General features: G+C 43.5%; 2 protein-coding genes across 3 annotated transcripts in view; one reads left to right on the plus strand and one right to left on the minus strand.

The window, feature by feature from the left end:
* Positions 1-15,191, minus strand: part of LOC105686090 (protein neuralized) — a 69,532-nt gene extending 54,341 nt beyond the window's left edge. The window contains exon 1 of the mRNA XM_012400696.3: positions 14,717-15,191. Within this exon, the coding sequence (XP_012256119.1) occupies positions 14,717-14,762 (46 nt within the window). The 5' untranslated portion in view covers positions 14,763-15,191. The remainder of the gene's footprint in view (positions 1-14,716) is intronic.
* Positions 14,303-20,006, plus strand: LOC105686001. Of its 2 annotated transcripts, none has more exons than XM_048653471.1 (4): positions 14,303-14,395; positions 17,820-17,996; positions 18,320-18,434; positions 18,559-20,006. In XM_048653471.1, exons 1-4 carry the CDS (start codon positions 14,338-14,340, stop codon positions 18,677-18,679), a joined length of 471 nt encoding a protein of 156 aa, XP_048509428.1. In that variant the 5' UTR covers positions 14,303-14,337; the 3' UTR covers positions 18,680-20,006. The 2 variants fall into 2 exon arrangements, with proteins under 2 accessions (XP_048509428.1, XP_048509427.1); XM_048653470.1 differs by lacking the exon at positions 14,303-14,395 and adding an exon at positions 15,492-16,406.
* Position 20,007: the final 1 nt, after the last annotated feature.

A 20,007-nucleotide genomic window follows, 5' to 3' on the forward strand; every position in this document is an offset into this window, starting at 1 on the left:
CATGCTGCGTTACCTCCTATGAGTATAATTTGCAAAGAAGACGCGCTACGATCCGGCGTCGATACACGTAGGTTTACGAATGTCTTGGTTTTCAGTCTGCAACGGTCATCGGGATCGAGTTGCCGCAGATTTTATCTGAGCATTTAGACGTTGTCGCTGCAGCAGCGGTGTCGGTGTAAAATTCGATCTCTCTTCGGCTACGAGGCAACGCTATACGGGTTATGACAGCAGCGACGCTGACTCAAGCCTGTCAAGGACCCGGTCAACGTTTAACCGATTTCCGGGAGCGATTTCGAGAGCGGAAGAACGACGCGGACGCGTCCTCGTCTCAACTTCGGTTCGATCGGTGCAGCGGGGCCAAGAGCTGCTGCGAGCATCGAAGTGACGCCGCGACGGACGGACGGACGGACATCTGCCCATGTGCGGCAGGTGGTGACCCTCTCTTTCCACCGCCTTTCTCGCTCTTATTCTTTATTTTTTTCTCTTTCCAAACTTCTCTCTGGCTGCTGCACCACCCCCTTCTTTTTCTCCTTCCTTCGCTCGCCTTTTCTCATTTTCTCTTTCTCTCGCAACGGCAGAAGCAATATCCCAGCAGCTCCTGCGGACATGCATAGCCACGCGACCGTCGGGACGCGTCGCGTGGCCCCTGCAGCGTATATTATAACAGAAGCGAGGTGGGAGTGTCACGCGCATTAAAATTAAAATTTCTAGCTCTACAAGTGTCGGATTTTTATCATCGTACGCGTTTTGTTCATTCGGCACTTTGCCCTCGATAAGATTTCCCGATACAAATTTGCAGCGAATTCTTTCGATTTAAAGGTCCTGAATTTTGCAAGCTAATTTAGGGAGAATGTCGACTGTATCGATAACAGTCCTTTGTAAAGATGGAATAAGAATTACTGCGTTCGGAAAACAATCATTGGAAAGGATGAGACAAAGTGTACGTACGTATATATATTCGGTTGGTTCGCACATGCGGTTGTGTGAAACGAGTACACGAACTGACAAAGTTGAGCACCAGGTGCAATTCGCCTCTTCTGCATCGGAGGCCGCCCTTTCGCGTTGAGTTTCGCATTCAGTGGCAAATAATAAGTATATTCACATTACAGATCTCGCGCGCGGCTCGGGGAAAAAGAGTTGAGAATATTATAGAGGCATAGGAAGATATAGAAAAGAGGAGAGGGGTGAAGAGAGGAATAAAGAGTGGTAAGGAGTGGTGAATGAGAAACGAAAGAATGAAGAATAATGCAGACACCAGAGCAGCCACATCGGTAGCATATGCCAGACTGCAGTCCTTTTGCAAAGAAATCAAGGTGCACGTTATTTCTGAAAACTCGATATACACACACCATACATAATACACGTACACATACCTATGTACGATTCACGATTTGCTGCAGTTAGACTTTTCGATCCGGCAAACAATTCTACAATAATGTATCAGCTGCGTCCCTTTATTTGCCGTTTTCTTCGTTCATTTTTCAATTTTTGTCAATAATATCCGTCGATATATTCGTCGACGATTGATGTTTATCCAATTAATCGATTTGCTTTGAAAATTTCACATACGCCGTATCGGTTTCCGGATTCTTATCGATCGTTTATTATCTGACCACACACATCCGTGATGTGCAGATAGAACCAGGTTGAATTCGACGACAGGCTGAAATCGTCGATTCGAATCGTACGTTGGACGTGCCTCGAAATAAAATATTGTATTTTTAGTATCCAGAAGCAGAAAAGTTGCAAAAATAGCTGATGCACACCATTATTCTTGAGTGGCTGGGCGAAGTCTCTACGATCTCTGCAGCAGCTTAATGGTCAGCTGCTATAGGGTCTACGGCAGCTGAACTCTTTTCCGCACTTCGTTCAAATTGAAAATTATTCCGAAAAGTTATACAGGTACATGCGAAATATCTCAATTGAAATGTTCTGTAAGTTGAGGGAAAAACAAAAAACGACAAGTTCGCGAACAAGTGCTTTTTACTGATTTTGTTTTTACTCTTTTTTTTTTTTTTTTGGACACGAGATACGTATAATAAAAGTAAAGGCTTACATATAGGACCGCGGGGGTCAACCGAGTGTTTCGATTCCCAGTGCGCGATTTCATTAAGCTATATGTACCCAGAATACAACCCCATAATTTTTTTTTACACGTTTTTTTTCGCCTTCCAACTTCCATGTAGCGTCGGTGCACGGCAGACAGAAGAGATATATAGAAAACGCGGGGGCGCGTCAACCCTTTTCAGAAAAAGACCCCCGCCAAGTTCATGGATCACGGTTATACAGGGGAAAAGAGAGAAAAAACACCATGTATAGAAGTGAAGCCTGTAAGACCCCCTTCGTTCTCTTCCTGCCCCACCGTTATAAACCAAGGCTGTACTATACACGTCCCCGCGGTGACATTTGTTTTGTGACGTTTTTACAAAAAAAGAATTTTTTTTTTGTAAGATTCTTTTATCCTTTTCTCTTTACTCGTGTACTTTGTTTTTCTCATAGGACTTTATGTGCCCCCGCGTATAATACATGCATATAATGCACATAGGTACTACACGCGTATGGGGTTTTTTTTTTCTCCTAACCCCGTATAGACCCCAAGTGGAATTGGTGCGCACCACAGAGAGGGTGGTTTCTTTAATTACGAGGGTTATAAACCATTTTTTATTTATTTATTTTTTTTTTTTCCAACGAGGGACTTGGAACAAATTAAACGGAATTCGTTGCGAATTCCTCACCGTATGTGCGTCGGTTACCAGACCGGTGGTCGCTGTTTTAGATCGTCGTTGAAAAATTTGCCAAATTATGCCGATGCTGAGCTATTTTATCGGGGAAAGGGATTCCTGCGTTTGCGGCATTGAAATAATGGCCCGATGATCAATCAATTTTTTCCCCCCTCTAACTTTTCACCGTCGAAAGATGGCCCATTTTTATTGTGGCGCAACGAACAATTTCACGAGGAATGTAAGACGAGCGTCGAAAACCGTCTGAAGTAGCGAAAAGGATTTATGGAAGAAAAATAATTCCTAACTTTAATAAACCCGATACGATAATATGCGAGTATACGCGTGCAGGTTTAAAAATAAATATGTAGGTTACGCGATGGTGCTGAGCTATGGTCGGACCATTACGTCGTAAAGAAATTATGACCACCCACATATGTAAATTATGTATCAATATGTACAGGGTAAGGTAGTATACATGTATTTATATTTTGAAAAAAAGGAAGTGCAGATCGTATATATTTTATACCATAAAACAGCTCCAGCCTTTGATCGCTCCCGATATCCAACGTTGGCTTCTGACCAGCGAAACGATCGAGGGTGAAAATTAGACAAAATTTTGGGAAATGTAAATTGCGAGTTGAATTGATACGAAAATAATTCATCTCATACGGCCCACGAGAAATGGACGGTATATACATGTAACCTTCTCTCTCTCTCGTCTGATGGGGTTTTTGGCTGCAGTCGGACTAGACGCGCGCATTCTCTCGTAGCTAATTCGTTCGAGACGACACGACGCGAGGAAATAGAGAGAGAGTGCTGCGGAGGATCTAATCAGAGACGGGGGAAGTCTGTGAAGTTTATTTCGGGTGCGGAGCGTTGCAATAAGTCAACCTAAACTTACACCGTCGGGTTGTATTCTTGACTTTCGAATTCAAGCGAACTGGTTGCGAACGATGGGCCGCAGTAGGCTGCATGGCAGCGAACGCTTAGAGTTAAAAAGACCCGCGCGGATGAGGACGGGAGATGGGAGATCGGACGGGGAGAATGAAAGAGAGGTACGGGCTGCACCGAGCAAGGAGATCGTGGGGAGAGAGGAAACGGGAAGTAAAATAAGAAAAGAATCCCCCGAGAGAAGAAGAAACCGAAAGATAAAAGAGCAATGAAAAGGCAGCATAGTGCAGAAGGAATAAAAAATAAGAAGAACGTACGTGACGTCAATTGGAAAAGGTCCGCCTCGTGTCCCGCCTGGCACACACGCGACCGGTCCAAACTTAAACTTTAAATTAGCGAACCGAACACCTTGCCCACTCGGAATAGAGCTACGCGATAGCTAAGCGTGCATAACCATCGGGAAAGCGACTCGCTCGACTTGGCCCCCTGTCAAAGGGGCTATTTGCACCCTTCGCGGAGTAAATTTAAGCCCGATCTTTTTATCGGGCCTGACAGACAGACGCCATAATTACAACGTCGACGGGATTCGAGCGATGCAGGATTCAAGGATCCGATCATCCGTCATCCCCACATAAAATGAGTAATGGATCGTAACGGTTTAGCGTAAAAAAAAAATTCGCACCGTCTTTTTATAGATCTTGAAAAATTTGAAAACGCAGCCGAAAAATAAGGGTGAAACGTAACGAGGATGCAGGTGTAACATTATGCTATGATTATCGGATTGCGACAACAAATTCATTGTTTACAACCTGTCGACGGTTATTGTGAAAATAACAGCTATAGTTATCCCTAACGATGCTGCGGTTGCAGGTATAGGGTTAAAGTTAAGCGAGTAACCTAATTCGATATATATAGACGATTGACGTCTGTGGACGACTGGCTTGGCCAAAGATTGCATCGTTGACCCGGTGAGACGGCGATGCTGTAAAACGACGCGACGCGACGCGCCTCGGAAAGGTGTCCGCCGTTGCATGTCGGAGGTGTTGAATTTTCTTCGCGTTTTCAAAGACCCACCCCAATCGACCGATACCATTTTTTACTTATTCATTAATTGAGCCACTCTTGTTCTGTTTTAAGGTACAAGCGTGCAACGCTCATAACTACACAAAATCAGTTTGAATTTTCGAGGAGCTTTCATTCCCCATGCATCTACGTAAACGTGGTCTTCGTAAAATTGAATCGGTGTACGATTCGCATCCAACGACGTTTGATATTTTAAGATGCACGTGCTGGTTATGTGCATAAGGATATATGGGTATGGGGTTAACATACGTGAGATTTTCTAGCGATGAAGTTTACTGGACGTCTCTGCAGTAGCCGCGTACACGTAGCCGTAGTATTAGGTATGCATGTAGTACATACACAATGCAGATCAGAGTTGGATCTCGGCCATTTATCGTGGAGTAGGTATAAGGAAGTGCGGGTAATCAAGTTTTCAAATTAATTATAAACGTTCTTGAACAGGTATGCGCTACAGAGTAACCGCTTTCGTATATATATGTGGGACCGAGGAACCACGAGGCTGACGAGTCAGTCTCGGGCGATTTCGTGTGACGACGCGGGGATAAGGGGGGTAATTTTCGGCAATGATTTCAGTATCACCTGAGACGGCACCTAGCCATATATGTAGCATACCGATTGTACCAATTAAATACAGCCTATTGCATATTACACCGATGTTTCACCCCTGCGCGGTCCACTCATCCCACAAATTTGGGGGCTCAGCCGGGATCTGCAGTGACTCGCGAGGTGAAAAGCTGGGTTGGTGAAATCGGAATAAGACGTGAGGTGAAGCGGTGGGTGCGATCGAGACGTGAATTGGGTGAAAAGATTGCTTTGAGAAGACAGTTGGACGGTTAGACTATTCATATGTTAGACGATGAGATGTGCAGTTAGGCAATGAGATGTGCATTTAGACGATGAGACGAATAAGTGATTGAAGGTGAATGAAAAACGCCGGAAATCTATGGACGAAAAACGGAGTGAGTGAGACGATAAAATTTGAAATATTAGACGTTAAGACGATTCGGTCTGTGTGTGTGTTACGGTGAACCTACGGGCAAGCGGCCATCATAACCCGCGGTGTTGATAGAGAACGGGAACAATACAGTGAGTGAGGCAGTATCCAAAACAACGAGGACAGTTGGTATACAAACAAGGCGAACCGAAGTGTATCTACCTGTCAAGAAATGCCGCTGCCGCGATCGGATGAGGAGTCAGAGCGGGATAGGCGCGCGAATCAAAGGGCGGTGGAACAGCTCAGCCGTGACCTGGAAGCTGCACATGTAGAAATTGAGACCTTACGACAGCTGCAGCAGCGTTCTTCCCCAAACAGGCTAACCGAGACTCTGAGGGCAGAGCTGGAGGAAGCACGCGCGGAAATTGCCGAGCTGAAACGTCAGCGAGACATTACCAGCGAGCCCGCACCAGATGAACAGCTGAGACGTGAGGTTGAGGAGGTCCGAAGACAATTGGCAACATTTGGAGTCGGGCGAGCTACCGCCGCGAACGACATGGCCAGCGAGGGGCCAGGAGGCCGCGGAACGGGACGACGAGAACCGGGAGCGATACAATTTAGAGACGTGGAGGGAACGATTCCTAAGTTCTCTGGGGATGACAGAGCGTTTCCAGTGGAGAAGTGGATAGGGCTGCTGGAAGAGAACAGTCGTTTATTTAATTGGACGCCACTGCAAACCTTGGTTTTTGCCAAAAAAGCTTTGGAGGGCACAGCAAGATTGTGGCTTGACGGGCAGACCACATTTGCAGCGTGGCATGAGATGAAGAGAGAGCTGATGGACGAATTTAAAACGAAAACGGACAGTAAGGAGATCCACGAGATGCTAGCGAACCGCAAGAAGAAAGACGACGAAACCTACCAGGAGTATATCTTGCAAATGAGAAGGCTAGCCAACCGGGTGGAACTAGACCAAGCTGTAGTGATACAATACATAGTCGATGGCATACGCGACTACGAGTCGAACAAAGTGATCCTGTACGGGGCGACCAACTTTACGGAGCTGAGAGAGAGGATGCGGCATTACGAAGCAATAAGGGGTAAGCTTTCGGTCAATAAGCAATCAACTAAGAAAGCTTTTGGTAAATCCCCAGGTGGAAGCGAGACCAGCTGCAGCGTCAAGAGTACGCCAGCGCAATCGACGCTATGTTATAACTGCGGCATGAGAGGCCACCTGAGTAAGGACTGCAGACACCAAGAGAAGGGCCCAAAATGCTTCAGATGCCGTAAGTTCGGGCATATTGCACCAGCTTGCCCTCAGATTGTAGCCAGTCCAACGGACACTCAGGAAAGAAACCCACCAGCAACGCTTCACATAGGGGCAGCCGGCCTTGACGCCTGCATCAAGAAGGTCGAGATCAACGGAGTCGGCGTAGAATGCCTGTTGGATAGTGGAAGCACCTACAACATACTGAGGGAAGATCTCCGCGACGAGCTTGGCCTCCATGGGTTGGACAGCGTAGAAGAGGAACTGACTGCCGCAAGCGGAGGGAAAATCCGCACGAAAGGACGATTGAAAGTGATGACGGTAATTGACGGGGTATGCTACCCGTTGACTTACAGGGTAGTGTCAGGAGACACTATTCCCACAAAAGCGCTACTAGGCGCAGACTTGTTGAACCACGCCGTGGTCCAGCTGAGCAAGCACGACGCGAAAGTCTGGCCAGGTGAGGATTACTTGTTATTAATATCACTCACTGATGAAATGTTTTCACATATCAGCGCTGATTGGCGGGATAAGGTCAAAAAACTCGTCGACGAATACCAACCGACGGGAGAAGAAGAGGTACCGGTACAGGTATCAATTGTACTGAAGGACGAGACGCCAATAGCATGCCGACCAAGACGCCTGGCACCGAGGGAGAAGAGAGAAGTCGACGCCCAAATAGATGAGTGGTTGAGAGGAGGAATCATACGCCACAGCATCTCCGAATTCGCTAGCGCTGTGGTTGTGGTCCGCAAGAAGGATGGGACGCCACGGATTTGTATCGATTACCGTCCATTGAACAAAGTAGTGGTGAGAGAACATTTTCCATTACCATTAATCGAAGATATGTTGGACAGATTGGCAGGGGCTGCAGTCTTCACTACCCTAGACTTGAGAAATGGCTTCTTCCATGTCAAGGTCGCGGAAGAAAGCCAGAAGTATACTGCTTTCGTGACGCCAACCGGACAATATGAGTTCCGAAGAATGCCGTTCGGATTCTGTAACTCCCCCGCCGTGTTCCAGCGGTACATCATGTACGTATTTAGGGGGCTAATTCGAACTGGTATTTTGCTGGTATATCTGGATGACGTGATTATCTTGGCAAAAGATGAGAACGAGGCGATCCTAAGACTGAAACAGACGCTAGAAACGGCAGGCAAGCACGGCCTGGATATCAACTGGAAAAAATGTCAACTGCTGAACCGCCGCATAGAATTTCTGGGATACGTGGTGCAGGACGGGACCATTAAGCCCTCGACGAGGAAGGTTGCCGCCTTAACTGACTTCCCACGACCGTCCACGCTGAAGCAAATACAGAGCTTTCTGGGATTGGCAGGATATTTCCGGAAATTTATAAGGGACTATGCCAAGATCGCCAAACCCTTGAGCGATATGCTGAAAAAGGATCGAAGCTATGTTTTCGGAGAGAGGGAGCATCAAGCGTTCACGGAACTAAAGAAAGCTTTAACATCAGCGCCAGTATTGCAAATTTTCAATCCAAAATTACAGACAGAGATCCACACCGACGCATCACAAGAAGGTTATGGAGCAGTACTCCTACAGAGGTCACAGGGAGACCAGGAACTACACCCTGTGCATTACATGAGTAGGAAGACGACGGAGGCGGAAAGGAAGTACAGCAGCTACGAACTGGAGGTCCTAGCCGTCGTGGAGGCGCTAAAAAAGTTCAGAATTTATTTACTAGGCATACACTTTAAGATTGTTACAGACTGCTCTGCTCTCCAGCTCACTATGCGGAAGAAGGAACTTGCACCAAGAGTAGCACGATGGGGCATGTTGATGGAAGAGTTCGACTACGAAATAGAACACCGAGCTGGCACCAGGATGCGTCATGCAGACGCACTAAGCAGGGCCCCGACATGCCTGCTGATACGAGACGCATTTCTGGAGCGATTGGAGAGGGCACAACACTCGGACGAACACATTAGGACGATCGGACGATTGCTTGAGTATGGAGAATACGAAGATTATTCTATACACAACAACCTACTGTACAAGGGTGACCAACTGGTCATCCCTGAGGGCATGGAACAGGAGATTATCCAGAGGGCCCATGACATCGGACATTTTGGGGCCAGAAAGACGATGGAGCTGATTGCCCGAGAATACCGAATCGACGGCATGCAGGTAAAAGTTGAAAAGTACATACAAAACTGCATTCCGTGTATTTTAGGGAATCAGAAACGAGGTAAAGGAGAAGGATTCCTGCATCCAATCCCGAAAGAGGAGCTACCTTTGCAGACGTTGCACATTGACCACATCGGACCCCTACCCTCGACTAGGAAGAGTTACAGTTACTTGCTGGTAATAGTAGATGGATTCACAAAATTCGTATGGCTCTTCCCGACCAAAGCAACCGGGTCCAACGAAGTGGTGACCAAGATGTTGGTCCATCAGCAGACCTTTGGAAACCCCAAGAGAATCATCACCGATAGGGGAACAGCCTTCACAGCAGGGGAATTCGAGGAGTATTGTCAAAACCAGAGAATAGAACACCTGACAATTACGACGGGCGTGCCTCGCGGGAATGGGCAAGTTGAGAGGATCAACAGCATCCTGATTGGAGTCTTTACGAAATTATCTGTCGACGAGCCTATGGCGTGGTTTAAACACGTGAGCCGCGTCCAAAGAGCCATCAATGGCACCTATCAGAGATCCATCCTTTGTACGCCATTCGAATTGCTTTATGGCGTGAGGATGAGACAGCCGGAAGATCCCAATCTTCAAGAACTAATTGATGAGGAAGGGAGGAATAACTTCCGAGAATCTCGTGACGAGACACGCCGCCAGGCCAAGGAAGGAATAATGGCAATCCAGGAGGAAAATACCAGGACATACAACAGAAGGAGGAGAAGAGCCACCCCTTACCAGGTCGGAGACTTGGTAGCAATAAAGCGCACGCAGTTCGGTGCTGGCCTGAAGTTGCGGATTAAATTCCTAGGTCCGTACCGAATTCTCAAAGTAAATCCCAAGGACCGTTACGAAGTCACCAAAATTGAAGGGGAAGGCCCAATTAACACCACCTGTTCAGCTGACCATATGAAGCCTTGGAGAGGTTTCGTGGAGAGACCGCATACTAGCACAGCAGCGTCGTCTGAGGCAGACGACGCAGTCCAGGATGGCCGAGCTGTGGGACCGAGGAACCACGAGGCTGACGAGTCAGTCTCGGGCGATTTCGTGTGACGACGCGGGGATAAGGGGGGTAATTTTCGGCAATGATTTCAGTATCACCTGAGACGGCACCTAGCCATATATGTAGCATACCGATTGTACCAATTAAATACAGCCTATTGCATATTACACCGATGTTTCACCCCTGCGCGGTCCACTCATCCCACATATATATATATATAATAGATATTTACATGAATTTTATTACGCGAGGAAATTTATGTTTCGGAAGTAATTTTCCGGTTTAAATTTTATTCGATACACATAATACGCTCAACGTTATAATGCGTACTTCAATTATCGAGTACGTTAACGCTCATTTTTTTGGAACAAATATTCTCCAACTATGCTATCGACTAGACGGATGATGGCGAATCTTTACATCGACTTATAGCAGCAAGTTATTAGGTTCAATTTCTTTTTCTTTTTGTTTTTTTTTTGTTAATCCTTTTTCTCAAAGATGGCTAGAGGTTACATTAATTAATTATACGGATATATAACGAGCTCCACGTTGTTTGTTTTATCAAATGCATAGCATAATATAATAGAGCTTCGTAATTATAATTCAGCTTATAACTGCAGGGGTTAGAGACCGTTTCAGTAGAAGAGCGGAACGAGAACAAAGTAGGTATACGTATTATGCGTACATACGTATTATATAGTATTATACGACGGTTCTGACCTTTTTGGCACTTTGGATTATACGCGAGCGCTGCTACAGGAAGTGGTTATTCCTGCTACGGAGGAATCAGTGTTAAACAAAGCACGGAAAGTACTCAAGTGTTAGTTCCGGTCTGGTATATACGGGAAGCACTATGCACGGTGTCTACCTGCAACGAACGAACCGTGATATATACCGGTCTCCGAGAAAATTCAAGACTCCACGTGAATCTCTCGGAAATCCAAGTGAGAGAAACTATTTTTTTTCATATTTGCTTTCCTTCAAATATGTATATAAATATATTTGTTACGATCAAAAGAAAAAAGAGCAAGCTTTTTTGAGACAAGTTTTTATTGAAACAGAAACAGGGTGTGTAGAATCTGCGTTGGTTGAAAAAAAAAAAACAATGTCATTACATATTTAATACTTTGCAGTTAGTGAATACCTTTGTCACGATTTTCGCGGGAAAATTGCGCCCAGCAACGGAAGCTTTCTAAATCTCTTGTATGAGCTAAGGGTGCAGCCGCAGCGTGGAAATACTCCCACGATATTTCTTCTCCTCGGTCGTTTCGAGTCAGCTGATTCGAGGGACCGGAGCCTCCCAAATTCAAACAACGATCCGTGTACCTGTCAACCTTCGAACTTTAAACCTTAGACTTTAAACGCGAGCATTGTGCAATCCTAGCGTGAAAAACACCCCCGCTAAGACTTGCAAGATTTAAAGAGCTGCGCGGCCGGTCTTCTGACTGGGCTGTAAAGCGGACGGTCTCAGTCGTTGCCGCATTATTCGGTCGAGGGAGAGAAAAAAATAGAAAATAAAATAAAAATAAAAAAAAGAATAATCATTGCGTGCATTCACTGTACTTCTTTTCGTATCCGTGCTCTAGCAACAACAAGGGCCGGGGTTCTACAAACTCCTCTGTGTGCAGCTAGGTCAACGAATTTCTTTGTCGAACAGGCTTTAACCCCAGGTCAGGTAGCTCGGAGAGAAAAGCCAACTTGAATGATCGATGAAACATCGCATAAAAATTCGATCAGCTGAGCGAGATTTACGATAGACGACGCGTTATGCAAATTGTTCGATGGTTCGTCGATCAAAGGGAGGAGGAGGAGGACGACGTAATCCAACCTCCTCGAACGAACGATCGAACCGTGAATTCATATGCACATTTTTTCTCCGCCTTTTTTCGATACCTGAATGAAAACTGAATTCCACTCGTAACTACGCTTACTGCGGAGCACCATTACTTCTACCACTTCTGATTCGATCAAATTTTTAATACAAAATAACTGCTCGTCTGCTACGGCGAAAAATAAACCAGATAATTATGGAGTGTGGTATAAATACATATGGGAAGTGGGTCACTACCCCGTGGTATAGGTGGAAACTTTTTGAAACTCTGGAGCGAAAATTTCTCTAATCTTCGTCCAATTCGTACGACTTTTATTACCCTATTACTCCAGTCGTACAAAACCTTGGCGAAATTTTGAAACATCTTAGGATTCGCGTTATATCCACGGGCAAATTTTCAGTACCATGTCGGGCTATATAAAAAACCGACTGGATCAGAATCAAATTTCACTCGGTCCCGCAAGAATCCATGACGTCATTTTTACGAAAAAATCTTTTTCCTCCTTCTCGATTCAGCGATCGTTGCAGCAGACGATTTCGACGAGATTATCTTTCGACCGAGCAAAAGTGTTGAAATTATGTACGTGCACCTTTTTTTTTTGATTTATTTAGTTTGTTTGATTGCCTTCGTTATTTTTTTTTTTTTTTGTGTAATCAAGACAAGGTTTGTACACCCGTGCAAGGGCGTTATCCCGATCGTTGGCCGCATACCTAGGAAGGGGGTGTTCCTGGCTATCCAGTTTTGGTTTATTTGAGGACTTGAGGTATATACACGGTGTGTCTGCCATATGACAATAACATCTGTGGCTCAGGCATAGCCACCTCAAGGGCTGCAGCTACATAACTACCTACTGTCTATACGCACGAAGCTTCGAGTCACGGTTACCAGCTATACCTATACAGGTATGGTTCGTTGATGTCCTGGGGGTTTCAAGGAAGATTTTTTGGGGGGTTTTGGAGGTGGGAACTCCGATGTGGATAGGCCATCTTGCAAGCCGAACACCGAAACTTAGCCTCCGATGCAAAGTACAGGTGTTCTCAAGCTGGAATCGTACGTAATACAGGTAAACTCCAGCACGCATTTCAGTAACCATTCAATATCTGCAGTGAACGATATTATTCCGGTTGAAAAAAATAATGATAATTCAGTACCTTCGTCGCTTCACGAATCAATTGCACGAGTCTTCGAACTCCTCTGTATGTAACAATAAGAGGCTCTGTTTCATCTACCCCTTGTACCCTGATGCACAGTTATGAATTTATCTAAATAGCCTGTAAGTTGTGAAATTTTGCCCCTCAGTTTCTTTCATAATCACCAAATTCTGACAAAGGCGAACTCGTTATTATTCCGTATCACCTAAATCGTTTACGATCTCATTTACAACCGTTCCCAGAAAACATCTTAAAATTCTGAACACATACAAGAGAATCATTATACCGCAGTCACATGGGGAAACGGTTCAACTTTCTTGACGGAAATAGTGAACTGGTTACATAAGAGTATAATGAGTTTTGATATTTTGTCGAGACAGATGTAGGTATATATATATATATATATATATATATTATGTACGTTCTTTGCACGATTGTACCGAATCTTTATGAGAACCATGGTTTATGGTTCCGTATTTTGAATCTCGCAAGAAATCTGAACAGATGTGAATGTTCACATATATTGACCATTTCTGGGATATACCCAATAAGCCTGCCCTCCTCCTGTCTATCTGCCGGCTCTTCGAGGCAATAAATTTACAAAGACCAGGTAAATTCGCAGGTTCAAGTTTTTCGGCTCATCTGGGCATTTCTGCAGTACAAGAGAGAAAACATGCCGCAAGTGTTCAACATATGTGCGCAATATATACACGGCGTAGCTATGCTCGTTATATTTCGTTGCTGAAAATTTACCGGTAATAAAATATGCATGCTACTTGGATTTCTCAACGTAAATTGCAACGCGAAGGGTCAAATACTCCGTTGAATTTCATCATGAACAATAAATCATTAATATTCTAAGCACGTGTTTCTACGTTGATAATGAAACGTGCAGATTTTTTGAAAAGCGGACCGTCACATCGCATTGTCCGAATCGGGAACTGTTTTATTTTTAGGTACCGCAAATATTCCCCTTCTCCTGAAAATCTGCGGTCATAACTTTGTGTTGATGAATAAAAATTTGCCTATACTTTTCAATATCAAAAGTACACGCGCGCGAATCTTCACCCCAATTTTACGAGCCCTACGTTACCCTGCAAGAATGTCTTTACCACCCTTGGAATTGGGTTTACCGTTTACAGATCGCGCTATCATACGTGTTGCGATGCTCTGCTGACTCTGCGTCGCGGAGTAATACAGAAATCTGTGCTGTAATTTCAGGTTTGATACTGTCACGCGTAGAGATGAAATTTGCGTGGAATGTGAAAACGGAAAATGGTGCTCGGTACTGAAACGATAAGATGAATGATTTTAGAGAGGAGCAATTCATTGGTACGGATCAACGGGACCGGTTTAGTTGAGAGTAAGTTTAAATTACATAACCTACAAATGTCCATGATTTACTGAAATTTAGAGGTTATGTCTCAGCCTTTCTGATCTGCTGTTTATTAACAATATTGCTTTATTATACGTAGCGTGAAACCAGGGTTAGGGTTCAAAGTTCACAGTGTTATTATTAACCGAAGGGCATAGAACTCCGACTGAAATTAACGAATGTCAATTGCATAAACGTCAACTGAGAGAAAATAAGAGTGAAATGATGTAAAAATAAGCGATGAAAAAAAAGAAAATAAGAAACGAGCAGAAAATAAAATTGAGATTTAGTTAAGCGGGGTTTACTCACCGCTGTGGCCGGTGTTACTCGATGATTGACCCATCGTAACGAGCATACGCAGGCACCCAATAACAACAACACCCCGCACTCAGTAAACGTCCATTTAAATAAAATAACGGCATAAGAGAGTAAAATAATGACACATTTTAACAAAATATCACATCGTTCCGCAGAGCAGCGATGGACGGCTGCGAGCTGCCTCGGGATTGGCTACCCTGTGAACGTACGCTCGCGCACGATTGTTCCACATTTTTGCGGGACCGTTTGAATCTCCTGCCAAAACGCTCGATGATAACGAATCCGCCGTAAACAATTACATTTTCAGAGCAACTCCCAGACATCGAATACTTCAAATGTGAACGAACGAGTAATTCCACTGGTCATTCGCAAATAAAACTGCGATTCCACTCCCTAGCAGTGTCGGTATTACGTCTGAGGCGTTTGGAGAAATCAGAGAAATTGTATCATGTATAATTAGGTTGCACAAATATCCGACGTAAGATTATTAATTCGATAAATGGTTAATTCCGATCTGATATCGTCGTGATTTTGGATTACAACTACACACCTGAATGAGCGATCGATCAGCGGCTACACGCATCCGAGTTTATTCATTGCTATTAGAATCAAATCCGCTTAAGGTATTACAAGGGAGAAAGAAAGGGTGGTAAGTACGTGCATACGTATAGGATTGATTCCGAAAAGTGAAAATTCAACGTTCGTTTCTGCTAAAACGTACTTCTTATGATTGATGATTGAAGTTTTTGTACATTCTTGATTTTTCTCACACCTCGTAGCGAAAGACGGCTGGCTCATTTATTACGTGCAAGTTATGATACGTGGAATTTTTTGAAAAATCGACCTACAAGTCCACACCCACCGTATTCGAGCACTTTGGAAAACATGCGGAACACACCCACAAGTTGCGTGTCCAACGCATTTGTACTGAACTTATTGTTAGAAATTAAAATTCTGAATTTTCGCTCAGTTACACCGCGACTGCACCAGTGAACTGCAGGCCCCACGCAATTCATTCGCGTTCTCAATGATGCAAGAATTCTAAAATTTTGAAAATATCATGCGGCGGGAAGTTCATGCGGGGTGAAATTTCGATGATCTAGGATTCGATATAATAGAAATTATACAAAAAATCCATGTGTTTCGGATCCACAATCATCGATAAATCGGTCTTTGGTTGTTAAAAATTTTCCACCGCGTTTCAGGGGTGATTATTTATTGGTATTCGTAGTAACCATAGCGACCGTGAACCACAACACACACGTGCACACGCCTTGACGTTTGAACGTCGGAACGTCGCCGTCGGGTCGTCAGGCGTCGGGACGAACAGAGTACTACGGACGACGGTTTTGGTTGCGCCACAGCCATCAGGTCCTTCTGTGCTATCAGATTTTCAGGAGGGAACGATATTGAATTTAGAAATAATCTAAGCCTTAAATATCTCGTTCCACTCCACCGTACTCGTGTATTACTCGTGTGCGTGTTCATGTGTTCGGTGACATGCAGAGATTGAAACAGGGGGCTGTTTCGATACGCTTGAACAGTTTCGGAATGAGTTGACGTTCAAATTTTAGAATTAAGTTTGAGACAATAAATTGACGGTGAACAATGAAATTCAAAGTTTCGAGCACCAGTTATCAATTTACATCATTGTTTCTTCTTTTCCTCAGTTTCCAGACAGGTAAGGAAATATCGGACCACCCCATTCCTGCATGGCTGTTTTTGAATCACGTGTATCCAAATCCATTGACAAATCATCCAGTTTTGTTATTCGCTGATCCGCAATTCGTGCCCAAAATTGAATGCAATTAATGGAAATTTTCAATTTATGATTTATATCCTGTTGATTCCCTGTCATTAATTAATCGAAACGATACATCTATCCCCATCACATGCGCAATGAAAATTTAATCTGCCCGCAGGTAGTACTACTTCAATTTATTTCATTTTATTCCTTCTTCTCAGCTATATCATCAAAGTTTCAATTCAGTCGTTCATAGAAATCGTTGTAATGTTATTCTAGGTGAAGTAACTGATGATGGCGCGAGAAATAGTTGATTAACGGTGCGGTTCATGAATAACTGGGCGACGTGTGACTTGTTGAAATATCGATTCACGCTCTTTTATACTCCGACGAATATTCACCATGATTTTATAGATCCTTGAATTTCAGTCTCCTACGTACGAAGACGAATACACCTAATGCGGAAAATTCGAAAAACCGTGAAACACGTGTGTGATTGATTTTCTACCATTCAATTTATGAGAGAGATATTGTTTTTCAGGTCAAACATACGCAGATGCGGATGGACCGATCTAACTGACCACGAGGCTAGAAACTTTCGGGATCTATAAAGTCCGTAAAGGATTTCGTCTTTGATCAAACCGCACAGATCAGACTCTTCCACGGTCCCGTTATATTATTACTTTAAGAAAACATAGCGCGCGGGAGTTTGCCCAAGTTATAATTACAGATCAATTTTTTATCGCTCCTTCAGAACTGGGAAATACTCGACGACCTAACATAGATGTAACGAAGGTTGTCTCCCGGCTTGATCAATATTACCACGAATATGTTGTAAAGAACTATCACGGGCGATTGAAAATCTCAACCAAATTAAGACGCACGGTTACACGAACTTCAGTGAATTTAATACTTTCAAGTATTTGGTCGGAGCACATCGTCTCCTTCGCCTTTTTATTTATCCTCATACACAATTCATGTCGAGGTATAGTAGATGTGATCAGTGTACACGAAATGGGATCAGTTTATCACAACCTCGCTTGCAAGTAAGTTCTCCTGCAAGCATCCAGACAACGATCCCCCGCAACCTCGTGAATTCGCAAGAAATCCCCAAGGGCAGATTCGATCCTTCCTTGAAACGGGGTATCACGACGCTTCTGCCAGCACTGAGGTCAAACAATTGGCTTTAAGATCGCGCCCTCGGAAACGACCACTTTTAAATACAGCCCCAAAAGATTCATGCTCCGACCTAATTGTATCGAACTGAATAAAAATGCAATTCAATGCAAAAATGCAGCTATGCGTTTTGCTGTTCATGAATTAGTTTTAACCGTATAAACTTTCATACAGGGAACGCCATTGATTGCTTCAAGTGCGTCTCTGTTGGGGGTAACAACAAGGCTTGCGATGATCCTTTTCACAACAATGGCAGCTTGGGTTTCCTAGAGACGCCTTGCCACGGAGGTCGGAAGGGTCGGGACGGCTTGTTTCCCGCAACTGCGTGCATAAAAATTGCTGGCATTTACGGTATAATTGAAGTATAATAATATGCAAATGTCTTTAATATTTTTATGACTGTATGGTACCGATTTGCTTACTGCATTGAATCTGCTGCCGTTAAACTTCGAACCAGGATTAAAATGCATGTCGCTTAAAAGAAACGCTGTTTCGCTATCGGTTGTTTTATCTTATCTGGTTATTGCTACGCCTCCGTTTCTCGTCTATGTACACAATTTTTACACATATATATATATATATATAGGAATATGTAAACACCTGTCCGACAAACAAAATCGCTATTCAAAATATCTGGAACGGTAAACAACATCGAAAGAATTTTATTATTGCAGACGAGTCCGGAGTTTCATTAACGGTAAGAAGTTGCGCTTTGGACAGTGGAACGTTGACCACGGATTCAGAAATCATCAGGATGTCCCATTGCGGAGGGTTTTACTTCGACCAGAAGTAAATTTGAAAAATTCACTAAAAAGAAATCACTTTAGTGAAAAAATTTTCAGTTGATTGACAATTCTGCAGAATTGACTAAGCGGCTAATTAACAACTAAGTTATAAAAATTAACTATTTCAGGTACGTTCGTGGCTGTGTTCAGTCCTGCAGCGACGCAGATGCCTGTAACAATTCCATAAGGGTCGCTTCACTTTCCTCGTTACCCATCATGGGGATGATGATTTTCTTGGTACAGCTTTGACAAGGACTGACATAGTATCTTTCACCCAGAATTTAGACACGTTGTCGTTCTCGGCAAGTTCGAGCAATCAATCGCCCGTATACACGTCATAAACAACGAAGCTATCTCTTTGCTGCAGGACTCCATGAGAAAATTTTTAAAGGGCAAGAATTTTTAGACGATTTCTCATTCAAGTCGAGAAATATATCTACCCCCCCAATTGTTTCCAATAATCATTCGCTCCGATTTTGTCTCTTCTGCATTTTTTTAGATTTACGCATACTCGGGGGTCAAGTACGTATGTATACGATGCGTATGCGGTACCTGCAGGAGTGGCTGATAATATGATATTGCTCATTATCAGTACGGTTGAATTGAGCGTCCTGCAGTAGCGTTCTTTGTTCTATAAAGACGCCATGCGATTGCGTAATCGCAATTTGGCTACTTCTTCCTCCATTTACGACCATCCCGTCACACGTAATCCGATATCTAGCGTATAAGAATCGCTTCGCGTTAGCGCAATCTTGGCCGGGACTAGACTCCGTATACCCTCCTTTGAGACAATTAGACGACTATTAAATTCTATTTCAATTAATTAGAGTGCAAAACAACTTTAGCGATGGGCATTAGGACCTCGCGTGAGCTTTTTTTTTTCTATGAGTATAAATCCCGCGAGAATTCATAGTCCACATTTATCAAATAGTTCGTTATAGTTTCGCAAAATTGTTTTTACTTGATGCGATTCTTTAATGTGAAAATTGATAATTTTTCATGTACAACTGAAATGCTACACTTTATCGGATTCATTTTTATTAAACTTGATTACAGTTCCTAATTTATTGAATTAATTTCGTTGAGAAGCTCACTACGATACATCAATTCAAAATTATTAAACTGCCTTACATCTTACGTAAATTATCCATAAATCCTAGGTATCTATATTATATCCTTACATGATCACGTGTAATGTAAGTACTAATTAGCAATATTGCAATTGCAAAATTTCGCTTGACTCTACAATAAAGTCATAGTAGTATCCATCGTACAGGTACTGCTCTAATTCTTATAAATCTCACCTTTAAACTTGACGGGTTGCATAAAGTAGAGCGCATTTCGTCACTGCAGATACAGAATTTGTCTAGAAAAGGTAGCAATGCCCAGTAAGCATTGCTTAAAAAATATCGTTTTGAACGTCGGTTTGACATGACAGTTTGACATGGTTTTTTATTTTTTCTTCATCAGAAGGGTCTGTCTTCGGACGCTATGTTGTTGATCAGTTTTTGGCAATCGATGTAATAACGTAAAAATTTCCGATGTTGATAGCGCGAATAAAACGTACATGGATCTTT

Source organism: Athalia rosae, chromosome 1, assembly GCF_917208135.1.
Source record: "Athalia rosae chromosome 1, iyAthRosa1.1, whole genome shotgun sequence".
NCBI lineage: Eukaryota > Metazoa > Arthropoda > Insecta > Hymenoptera > Athaliidae > Athalia > Athalia rosae.